The sequence below is a fragment of the Bufo gargarizans genome, chromosome 1 (assembly GCF_014858855.1).
Source record: "Bufo gargarizans isolate SCDJY-AF-19 chromosome 1, ASM1485885v1, whole genome shotgun sequence".
Taxonomy (NCBI): domain Eukaryota; kingdom Metazoa; phylum Chordata; class Amphibia; order Anura; family Bufonidae; genus Bufo; species Bufo gargarizans.
In genome coordinates, this window is record NC_058080.1 from 428,431,233 (window position 1) to 428,444,012 (window position 12,780).

Sequence of the window (12,780 nt, forward strand, 5' to 3'; positions counted from 1 at the left end):
AGTTTTTGGACTGACAAATACTGCTGTAAATACTTCCAGATTACCTTTAGCACACATGTAAACCAAGTCTAACATAGCACATTCATCAGCTCTATATAAACTGATAACAGCCTGTTAAATCATTTCCACTGGTGAATCCAGTGTACTCCAGTCTGACATTGCCTAGCCATATGCCCAGTTTACTTTTATGATAACCAATGCATTAAACAGTGGAACTTGAAATACGTTTTATGATGTATATAGAACAATAAATTCCAATATAGCTTAGCAATACATGCCCAAAGCATCTGGCAGCTACCTTTTCATCTAGTCATACCAGTGTGTGAAATGGAATGGGACTCTGTATAGTGAAAGCAATGCACACAATAATGTCTACCATATTGACTGTACAGAAAAAAAATACATGGAATACATTTTCGTAAAATTTTAACTATTTCAGTTATCATAATAATGTATGCTTCCTGGACTTCAGGGAAATCCATTTTTAAAACAATAGGCTGAATTTCTTGTGGAATGTACCAAAATAAATTCTTGTGATGACCAGCCAAACTAAACTTGCTCACTGCTACAAGCTCTTTCTACACTCCCCCCCCCCCCTCCTGAGCTGATCGTTTATGCTCAATTCACTTCTAAAAATCAATTTTTCCCAACCAAACTGATTTCTAGCTCAATAAGGAATCAGGTTACATGCTGTCTATAGAAATTTATGGAGAGGAAAATGGTGAAGAGGAAGCAGCTGCAGAGTGAGATAAGACAATAGACATAGACAGAGATGCTACTGCTAGTTGTAGTGTTTATCTCACCCTAGTCCTGGATTCATAACTACACTGCTCATTATTGCTGTATATTGTCCTCCATGATGCTACAGAGAGAGTGAAAAGCAGTATCTCCTCTACACTATGTTTGCTATGTATGGGAGACATCAAAGTAGCTAGTCTCCAAACACTCTGAAATGTAAACTTCTCTAAAAGTGCTTTATATTAGATACTGTAGTAATATTATTCATTTCTATCATAAATATTACAGTAATATATCATTTTTTTAGGTGGAGTGGAAGCCCTAAGAGACCTGATTTTAGTGAATTCCCTTCCATTAATTCCAAATTCTGAAACCGCTATGACTTGTATTGCCCCTCAGTGGAGTTCTCCAGAGACAATTGCGATTGCAAGAGACTTTGAAGCAGTTGTAAATAAGCTTCAGGATCCTCTAGAAGTCATTCAGGATGAACAAAGGAGGTCAGTAAAGAAAGTCATCTGGAAAAAAGAAAAGACAAATGACGCCATTGGAGCCTACTACTGTGAGTGGAAATCACAGGAGACCGTGACACGGATACGGACTTTAAAAATGTCTGCACAAGGTAACTAATTTCATTATTTTCTTAAATTCTCAACAGTATCTGATGTTCATGTTCACAAATGTTTTTCTAGGGATATGTAAAATCAATTTAAAGTGATGCCTTTTATTTTTACAGCATTCAATGGAAAGTAGGATTTCAGTAGTCCTAAGCCTCCTGATCTTACATGCTGTGGGGGAAGATGTTGTAATGTTGAACCGGTCTTCTTATTAACACTACCCCTGTCCATATTCTTTATTAGAGAATTAGGATGTAACAATAGAAGATGTTGCTTCCCAGTTCCCAGCTTTTGAAATTTCTTGAAATTTGTTTCGTATCTGATTTGCACAAATCGATTGTCAGCTTGTGTGGTTCTGAATAAAATTGTCCTGAATCGAAAGTGCCTGATTGCTCTGAAAGTCATGTATGACACTCTGAGGTCTCCTACGACTATTTTTAGCTCTTTTAAGCTATTTAAAGCCAAGACAGTATTATTAATGTCATAACGACAGCAACATGTGTGGTTATGGGTAAATGGATAGAAGGCGGAGGTAACAAACAGCCTTTTAATAACACAATGCACTGTTGGTTTTAGACGCTGGTCTTGATAAGCCCTAAAGCTGTTGGTGGATTGCCAAAGTTAAGTAGAGGTGCCGGCCTCTACATAACTTCGGCGCATCCAGTGCCAATTCTAAATGGTAAGATTTCTATCTCTAAATCAGGCGTAATGGTGAACTCGATGGGCCTGCCAGCCTGGCCCCTTCCCCGCCCACGCCACTGGCCAAGGAGCCAACAAGGTTCATGTGATCCTCTTTCATCTAACCTGTCCTGCTGTGCTGTCTTCCTACCTGTAAACTGGAGGATGCCATTAACAGTGAATCATACTAAACAAATCAAAAGAAACAAAAGTTTCTGATTTGAATAAAATCCAACTTTTTGGAAAAAATCTTAAAATTAATTTAAAATCCTTTCTGTCATCATCATATAATACTACATTTACCCGGATGCTGCAAGGGTAATGTAGGGACAGAAAAGGCAAGCCCTGAAACTGCAATTCAAAACCCACTTATTTATTGCAAGGTGCCAATATGGCAATTTAACCTGAATACCAATATAGTATATCTTCCATTTTCATTTAGCTATAATGGCCTGCCTGCATTTAATAAGCTGCCTCTGCTGTTCATAGCCTGCGCTGATGAATGGAAGGAAAAGTCTAAGGCATATTGGTACACCATAGATTTTTTCCAGGGTGCGGGTGCCCACTGGCACCGGTGTCATAGGGTCGCCACCACTGCCCTAAAATGAGAAGTTTGCCAGGAGTCAAACTGCATTCTGAAAGGAGCTGTCCTATCAGAGACAATCCATTTAAAAAAAATATCACTGATATTTCAAATTCCCTGTAGTAAATATGAGATCTGATGACCAAGTTTCTAAGTTTCTATGAATAGAAGAGGCTTTGGGACTAATAGACTGATGATGATGACCTTTTCATTCAACAACTGCAGTAGTCTTTCCACCAAAGGAACAGATTATCCGATTTACCGTATCTGGCATAGCCAGATACTGCCACACACCACCAGATCCTCACAGACTATAATGATTCAATGATATATGTACGCCAAAAGCTGGCATTTCCTGTATGTTGGAGAGCAGCTGGATCCCGGTCGTATCCCATTATAGCCAATGGGGATACTGCAGTGTGCTGCAGTATATCCGGTAGTCTGTTCCTCTACCGGAACAGACTACCGGAGTTGTTTGCCTCCTATGTGAACCTACCCTGAGAGTATGCAGCAATCAGTGATTTACATATGTCAACAGACTTAGTCACATGAATTTTCTGATTTACATGATTTTCTAGCTTCCTTTAATCCAACGTCATTGACTGTCACTGCAAGTAGAGGAGACAACGTGACACTAAGTTTTGTGAAGAAGTTTCCAAAGGATGAAGACGCTGTATTCTACAAGAACAGTGAGTCAGTCACCTAGTACTTGTACTTGTTACACTTGAGCCCCCAGATAAATTCATTATTAACAGTTTAGACCAGAATTTTTCTATTATTCTGGATCACGATTAAGCCATGGGCATGCGACAGAGACTGTTATATCTAATATGGAAACATTTGCAGAAAATTTTTAACATAGCTCCCAGCATTACTTAAAAAGGACCTGTCACCTCTTCCAAAATGTCTGTTTTAGTAACTACTTGTATTGCACAAGTAAAAAAAAAATGCTGGAGCATCTACAATGCATTCAGAAAGCCTTTCTCTTTTTTTATATTTTATTTTGTTGCGACCTTGTGCTAAAAAGGAAAAAAAAAGTTCACATTTTCATTCTGTTCTCAATACCCCATAATGAGAAAGTAAAAACAGAATGTTCAAAATCTTTGCAAATTTTTGCATACCCGGATTTGGGATTTACTGTCATTTTTCTCTGCAGATTGAATCGAGTTCTATCAGGTTGAATGGGGACAGTCAGTAGACGGCCATTTTCAGTTCTCTCTAGAGATGATCGATTGGGTTCAAGTCAAGGGTCTGACTTGTGCACTCAAGGACATTCACAGAGTTGGCCCTAAGGCACTCCTATGTTGTTTTGGCTGTGTGTTTAGGGTCATTGTATTGTTGGAAGGTAAACCAGTAATGGTTTACCTTCTGGAAGTTTTTCCCATCTGCACACAGGATCTTTGGAACTCAGCCAGAGTGACCATTGGGTTTTTGGTCACCTCTTTTACCAAAGCCCTCTTCCTCCAATTACTTAGTTTGGTGGGCATTCGGCTCTAAAAAGAGTCAGTGGAGCAGAATTTTTTTGTACCCTTCTCCAGATTTATGCCTTCACACAATCATGTCTCTGGTCTCTATGGACAGTTATTCCCCCCTCATGGCTTTCTTTTTGCTCTACTGTGTAATGTCAGCTATAAGACTTTATATAGACAGGGAAGCGCCTTTCAAAATTCTGTCCAATCAACTGAATTTACGGGTGGACTCCGATCAAGCAACCAGAGAAATGAAAGGCCCCAGAGCTAAATTTCAAGTGTCATAGCAAAGGATATTTTGGTTTTTCCTTTTTAATAAATTTGCAAACATTTCTAAAATTCAGTTTTTACTTTCTCATTAAGGGGGATTGAGTGCAGATTTATAGAGGAAAGCTTAATTTTTTTCAGTTTAGCAGAAGGCTGCAACATGAAAAATGTGAAAAAAGTGATAGTCTGAAGACTTTCCAAATGCACTGTATTCTTGTCATGTTGTGGCATTCCTACATTATTCCTGTTAGAAGTTATAAATGACTTGCCAACAATTTGCAATAAAGTTCCAACTGGGCGTTACTAGTTGGGGGTGTACCTGCACAGTCCAACACTATCCAATCAGAGCTGCCAGGTAACACCCAGCTGGACCTTTATTGCAGACTGCTGCCAGTTCATTTATTACTTCTAGTCAGAGGAAGATTTAAAGCACAGGATCTGCACTGAAATCAGCACAGAAAAAAAACTCAGCGTAGACATACCCTTATTGTTGGAATGGAACTATGTTCATAGTCCACTTCACTGGCCCTTTTTCATCACTTCTTCATTCCGCTGCTCCATGTTTACATAATACAGCACATTGCAGATATGGCAACACATGGTTTTGCTCTGCCATGGCCTCAAGAATGTTACCTATAAATCCCAGTGAGATATTACAGAATGACGTACAGTATTCATCTAGCCACCCTGATTAAGAGCAAATGCATAAATTATGCATACACATTAAATGGCACATTTATTACCAACTTATTCTCAGGGAATTAATAAAATAAAATTACTGAAAATTCCTAAATATTATGTTAATATAAGCACTTTCCCATAATGGCTTTTTTTCTCTAGGGGGCAATCATAAGGGGAAATAAAATGGCCACTGCACTATTAGCACACACAAAACCCGTCCTAACAACATAGCTGGGAGGGGATACTTAGGTAAAGAGCTTTCTCAGCCCTCCTAACTACTCTTCCTGTCATAAATTACAATCTTACATACAGCTGATAAAATATGGAGGGAAGAGATGGTACAGAGAGGAGGACAGATGGGTGGGGGATGTGGCTAATGAGTAGCAGTGCTTGTCTGAAGTCTGCTACATTACCAGAGCCCCACAGCAGACTGCCTTGTCCTTTGTCTCTGTACTTTCACATTGCTCCCTTACCACACACAGCTGTATCAGTTATATGTAAGCTTTGAAGTATCCTGTCCCAGCTGTGTTATTAGGGTGGGTTTTGTCTGTATTAGTAGAGCATCGGCTATTTTGTTTCCCTTAGGCCTCTTTCAAACGGGCGTCTTATTTTTGGCTTGGATAAGAGGCGGGTGCGTTGCGGGAAAATGCGCGATTTTTCCGCACGAGTGCAAAACATTGTAATGCGTTTTGCACTCGCATGAGAAAAATCGCGCATGTTTGGTACCCAAACCCGAACTTCTTCACAGAAGTTTGGGCTTGGGATTGATGTTCTGAAGATTGTATTATTTTCCCTTATAACATGGTTATAAGGGAAAATAATAGCATTCTGAATACAGAATGCATAGTATAATAGCGCTGGAGGGGTTAAAAAAAATGTTAACTCACCTTCTCCTCTTGATCGCATAGTTCCCGGTCTCTTCTTTACTAGCTGTGGGCTAAATGACCTGTGGTGACGTCAGATCACATGCTCCAATCACATGGTCCATCACCCCTCCAGCGCTGTTTTACTATGCATTCTGTATTCAGAATGCTATTATTTTCCCTTATAAACATCTTATAAGGGAAAATAATAATGATCGGGTCTCCATCCCGATCGTTTCCTAGCAACCGTGCGTGAAAATCGCACCGCATCCGCACTTGATTGCGGATGTTATGCGATTTTAACGCACCCCATTCAGTTCTATGGGGCCTGCGTCGCGTGAAAATCGCACAATATAGAGCATGCTGCGATTTTCACTCAACGCACAAGTGATGGGTGAAAATCACCGCTCATGTGCACAGCCCCATAGAAATGAATGGGTCCGGATTCAGTGCGGGTGCAATACGTTCACCGCACGCATCGCACCCGCACGGAAAACTCGCCCATGTGAAATGCTTACCTCCTAGAGAAAACAAGACATTATGAAAGCTATTTGGGAAAGTGCTTATAATAAAGCAATATTTAGGTATTTTCTGTAATTTTATTTAATTAATTCCTGAAGAACCCCTTTAAGTTCTTTGAATAGTTACCAACATTTCAATCCCAAATCTTGGGACGTTATAAGTCCTGTTGTACTGGAAAATACCCCAAACAAGCAATTTTTATTTAATGTAATTAATTACATTATTACAGTAATTATGTTGTAAAAATCTGAATTTTATACCATTGTCATGTCATGTATCATTTTACTAAATCTTCCTTTATATATTTAGATTCCTTTCTCCACTCCGTACCAAAGCATGAAGTGCCACCTCTGTTGGAATATTCTATAACAAATGTTCAGCCCAGTGATGCAAGTACCTACTTAGTGCGTTACATCGGAGGCAATCACTTTAACACTGCTTTGACCCGATTAATTGTCAGACGTAAGTTTATCTATTATTGTATGTACTGCAGATGTGCCTTTGGATTTAAAAGGGTTTTCCGAGAGTTTTTTTTACTGATGATCTATCCTCTGGATATGTCATCAGTATCTGATCAGTGAGGGTCTGACAGCCAGGACCCCTGTCAATCAGCTGTTTGAGAAGGCACCGGCACTCACGGTAGAGCATCAGCATTCTGCAGCTTTGCCTAGGCCACTGACGCTATGTTCAACAGTCACATGGCGTAGCGCACGCCAATTGAAGTGAATGGAGCTGAGCTGCGATACCAAGCATAATATTTTTTTATTATTAGACTGAGGGCTTAGTCCATATATTATGTTTGCATCTATTGTTTTGTAGATGTAGAGCCACATATTTACGATTATATTGTGAAGGATATTTTGTATCTTTTTTTATTAGATTTTTTTGACAGCTCCGTTAACCCAAAATTCAGTGCCTGCTACTAGAGAAACTAAAGGCTGCGCAAAGTGGTTAATTTTTTTTTAATAAAGGCCAATTGAAAAAGACTGTACTCCATATCACCAGGAGAACTTGAAGATTACCCTTTCAATATCCTAGATATTACTCATTTTCACATTACTCTCATTACTCTCATTTACCAATCCCCTGCTGATGCCATTATGATGCTGCTTCAATTCCTGTTCCTTCCTGGTCTCAGCTCAACATGCCAGAAATGCCAGGAATTGCCACCTTAGTCACAACCTCACTTTTCTTATAGTTATTCTTTAACCAGTGAATAGGGGCTAACTTGTTCGAATCGGAATACCCCTTTTACCTTTACTACCTTACCCCTACACTTCACTCCAACAGGCAACATTCTGTCTTCTCAATGGCCCAGAGTGGACAATCTGCAGCCCAGATTCAGATGCAGCCTGTGATGCCATTCTGTGCCCCAACCATCTGGTCACACACATACTTATCTGTGTCTGGTGGCTGTTCACATGTATTTTCTGTATCAAAGAAAAGAAAAGCGGCATGTAGTTTGAGAGCAGTAACTTGCAAGTCCTAACTGTGTAGCTTTTACTGGTCCTCCCATAGATCAGTCTAACCCCTGTGTGGGCCTCCAGAAAGGAGTAGATCTGGAGAAAAGGTGACCACCGTGCATAAGTACGACTATTCTCAGTGTAGGTTTTAGGAGTAGTGAAATACTTCATTGTTTCAGGTAGTCACACACACTATAATGGAGAGAGCTGCATTCATGGTCGTACCCTTTTTTTGGAGAATGAACAGGGAAGGACGTCACCCCTATTCTCCCTTTGGTTGGAAATCCAGGAAGTAGAACTGGCCCCTATGAGACATTTATGGCATATACCTTTGATATGCTATTAATGCCTCTGCTGTTTAGGTTTTATTGCTGGACGACCCTTTGGACTGGTTGAATTTGACAATGTAGCTCTCGGACCAGAGAAGGTTGTGCAACCCTGGTCTAAACTATGGACAATATGAAACTATTTATCTAAATACTGCATACATCTATAACTGGATGCTTAAAGGGGTTGTCTCACTTCAGTAAATTGTATTTATCATGTAGAGAAAGTTAATACAAGGCACTTACTAATGTATTGTGATTGTCCATATCGCCTCCTTTGCTTAGCTTGATTCATTTTTCCATCATGTGAGAGGGTGAGGATATACCCTTAAGTAGACCTTCATGTGAACTGGGATTATTTTCAGGGTGCTCCTATGAAACACACAGGCTGCATCAGTTCAGTGTTAGGAACTTATATACTGTTATTACCAGTAGTACTAACTCCAGCCACCAGATGCCGCTGTGTCCCTTGTGAGCTGGCTGGACTGTGTTCAAGGGCGGCAGGAAGTGAGAGACTCAGTTTGTGCTGCAGGATATATTATTCAGTGAAAAGGGTTGTTTTTCTGAGGAGCTGTGCTGGATTTCTGAATTCGTACAGCAACTGATACCAGTAGCAGGAGTTTCCCTGTGATGACTTCAGGAAGAAAGGGTTCCACTGTGAGCCATAGCAGATCTGGATCTGGTAAGTTGTGAGCAGCGTGCACGCTAAAGGTAGAGGATCAACTTGTTTCTGTGTAGGCCTACATTGGTGACTCAGCGGCACAGTATCAACTTGTAGGCTCTGGTGTGCACGCCACCAGTTAGATTTGTTCGTTCTCAGCAGCACAGTATCGACTTGTAGGCTCTGCTGTGCACGCCACTACGTTAGGCTCGTCCGGTCGGACATGAACAGCGACTTTGCGTCTGGAGAATAAGGTACTCTGTGTATCTCTGTATTGCTGTGTGGTGTTTTGGTCTATAGAGTTTCCGGCAGGTCTGGGTCTGATACTCTGCCGGGTGATAAGTTTGTAAACCCTGTGCTGTGCCACCGGTGGATGGCTCTGCAGACACTACAGCGGATCTATAACGCTAAGGGGAGATAATATAGTTCTGGCAGTTGTACACACAGTCTTGTCTATAGTTAAATTGGGAAACACCTTTCACTACATATTCCGGTGAGTGGCGCAGCACCAGGGTGAGTGCCCCTAGAACTGTAAATACATATATTGTCATACTGTTGTTTCCGTGGTGTTTCCTAGGTTTGATTTTTTAAGAATAAAAGTATAAAGTTTCCTTTTCAACCCATGTGGCCTTTCTGTATACTGGGGAGTCCTCCCCGTTCACGACTTACAGTCGCATTATACATTGCACATCTCCAGGGGTTACAGCTACTGGTGCAGCGCAGATACAAGGTGGCCTGGATGGGAACCATTGTGTAGCCCAGAGATTTTTCCTGTAATGTGCCACCTGTATTGCAAGATGGTCATAACCCCTGGATATGAGCAGTGTCGGAAAAATGAATCATTCCAGAAAAGGAGCCAATATAGACAATCACAATCCTTTAGTAAGTGCAGCGTATTAACTTTTTCTATGCCATTTGCTGAAGTGAGACAACCCCTTTTTAATAGCTTATTATTAGTTGCTCTTTTTTCACCTAACTTAGAGAGATCGGTGCCAGGTCACTAAGTGTCCAGCTCACTAGCTACAAGGGCGTAGAGGGAATATTGATTTCTATTCTACTTATAAGTAGCCAATCACTGAAGAGAACAGCCTGCCGGTCTTCTCCAGATCTGGCATTGGCCCCCTGTAATGGGGTCTGTCAGAGATCCGGCTGCTACCCAGCAAATATGCAGATTAACAGCCGGACAAAAACCTATGCGCTGTCTACCGGACCTGCCGGCCAGAACACAGAAGCCTAAGCCTTATTCCTGAGATTGACAAAAGCAGTACCGTACAACCGATCCCCCAACATGTATTTCAGAAGGGAAAACGTGGAAGCTGTTCTTCTTTAACTCTTTACCATTCTATGTTGCACGTGGATTATTCTCTTTTGCATGTGCATGGTATGTCTTAGTGATGCATCCTAGTGATTGCATGGGGCTCTGCCTACATGATCATTTACTGAGGGGCAGCTGTGATTATCCTCTGAAACACTGATCCACTACAATATGGCTAACTTAGTCACGTCACTATGAAAACTAGTGACACAATCATCATGGCACCTTGGTCCGGTGATATTGCCGGTGTAAGGTAAGCGCTAAAAGATGTCTATGTGTATTGCTATACATAGTGTAAGCTTCATGAGATTATGCAGTCAGATATTTATGACATTATATAATTGCATACGTTTAATATTCCAGGGTGTGGAGCTCAGAAGTGGGGACCACGGTGTAACAAAACCTGTCCTGAATGCCATAATAGCGGTGTTTGTCATGAGGACACAGGGGAATGTATTTGCCCTCCAGGATTCATGGGGACAACATGTGAAATGGGTGAGCAGTGATTCCTTAGTTCTTATGATCCATTAGTATTAGGGTACAGAAGGATATAGTATATCAACTAAATCAGTTACAACATTTTAACATCAATAGAACAAAAGGACATCATATGGGGTGTTTGTTACATAAAGTAGATATATGGGCATTCCATTTTGCAGTCTGTGTGCTATCCACATTTTTTTTTTTGAAGACCCATTGACTGGACATTTTCTATAACGGATTCAGACTCACAGATAATTTCAGGAAGGCCTGAGTTAGGCTCCCAAAGTAAGGGGCCCTTCTTGCCTGGATCATGTACCTTTGCCTCTGCTTGTGAGTGCCCAGCATTGCTGTAGGCAGAATCTTGAGAACAAACATTAATTTTATGTACTGCCATCAATATTTTGAGTGGATCGAGGACTGGAGTGACACATGGAGTGTAAAATCGAAACTGGGGAAGTTTTTAATCTTTGCTAAATCCACAAAAACAAAGAAATGGGACAATGGGACTGTTTATTAGTGGAACCATGGGTAAGCCACTTTTTTTTATGGTAAATTTTGGACTTTGAATGTTAAGGAATGCAAGTCCCTGTAAGCACAAACCACAAAATGGCTGAACCATAACATGTCAAGAACCATGGCTGAATATTTGAGAAGCCAGTCTGCTAATTATATCTAGAGAATATATAGCTGGCTACTACTGGAATTATCAGTATGTGTAGCTGGAGGCAGCTGTATCTGCAAATCGCTACCAGGTGTGTCCATGAGATTTTCAGTGATGCTGCCACATGGGAGAATGGAAGGTGAGTCCATGAGCTTACCAGTAATGCTTCCACATGAGACAATGGAAGGTGAGTCCATGAGCTTACCAGTGACGGAACCATATGGGAGAGTGGAAATTGACAAGTCCATGAACTTACCAGTGATACTGCCATATGGGAGAATGGAAGGTGAGTCCATGAGCTTACCAGTGATTCTGCCACATGCGAGAATAGAAGGTTAGTCCATGAGATTACCAGTAATGCTGCCTCATGGGACAATGGAAGGTGGATCCATGAGCTTACCAGTGATGGTACCATATGGGAGAATGGGAGAATGTAAATTGGCAAGTCCATGAACTTACCAGTGATACTTCCATATGGGAGAATGGAAGGTGAGTGCCTGAGCTTAGCAGTGATGCTGCCACAGGGGAGATTGGAAGGTGAGTGCCTGAGCTTACCAGTGATGCTGCCACAGGGGAGATTGGAAGGTGAGTCCATGAGCTTACCAGTGATTCTGCCACATGGGAGAATGGAAGGTTAGTCCATGAGATTACCAGTAATGCTGCCTCATGGAACAATGAAAGGTGGATCCATGAGCTTACCAGTGATGGTACCATATGGGACAATGTAAATTGGCAAGTCCATGAACTTACCAGTGATACTGCCATATGGTAGAATGGAAGGTGAGTGCCGAAGCTTACCAGTGATGCTGCCACAGGGGAGATTGGAAGGTGAGTCCATGAGTTTACCAGTGGTTCTGTCACATGAGAGAATGGAAGGTGAGTCCATGAGCTTAGCAGTGATGCTGACACGTGGGAGAATTGAAGATGCTTTTTTTTCTTACAGCATGGTGCTGTAAAAAGTGGCTTCCTCTTTCCGGAATGCCTCACTTCCTCCAGTGGAGGAATGGGAAGAGCAGACGGGTGAATACTGACACCAAACTAAGGCACTAGATGGAGAGTCAATGCACACAGAAAATAACATGTTGGCAGGGTAGGGCTTAACTATGTGCCAAGTTTTCTCTACAGATAGCTTTATTTTGGAACTGTGTTTGTGGCACGTTCTATATGATTACTTTTTTTAAAAATAAATGTGTTTTTATAGAAAAAGACAAGTATCTCATTTTTCTTACCATACATACAGTAAGCTTACTGTGTCCAATGCTTTTCCTTAGCATGTGGTGAACACAGATTTGGAAGAACATGCAAGGAGACCTGTGGAGAAAAAGAAACCTGCAAATCACAAATGTTTTGCCTCATAGATCCATATGGTTGCTCTTGTGCCTCAGGATGGATGGGACTGATGTGTGATGAAGGTACAATAGATAAAAGATGGATTATTGATAAATAAAACCTGGCA

At 41.1% G+C, this 12,780-nt stretch overlaps 1 protein-coding gene across 2 annotated transcripts in view; it reads left to right on the forward strand.

Annotated features, from left to right (window-relative positions):
* The window catches only part of TEK (TEK receptor tyrosine kinase), a 109,838-nt gene that overhangs the window by 54,094 nt on the left and 42,964 nt on the right, over positions 1–12,780 (forward strand). For both annotated transcript variants that reach the window (XM_044271829.1, XM_044271838.1), the window contains exons 2-6: positions 1,046–1,357; positions 3,192–3,302; positions 6,725–6,877; positions 10,544–10,675; positions 12,596–12,736. In XM_044271829.1, the coding sequence (XP_044127764.1) occupies positions 1,046–1,357; positions 3,192–3,302; positions 6,725–6,877; positions 10,544–10,675; positions 12,596–12,736 (849 nt within the window). The remainder of the gene's footprint in view (positions 1–1,045; positions 1,358–3,191; positions 3,303–6,724; positions 6,878–10,543; positions 10,676–12,595; positions 12,737–12,780) is intronic.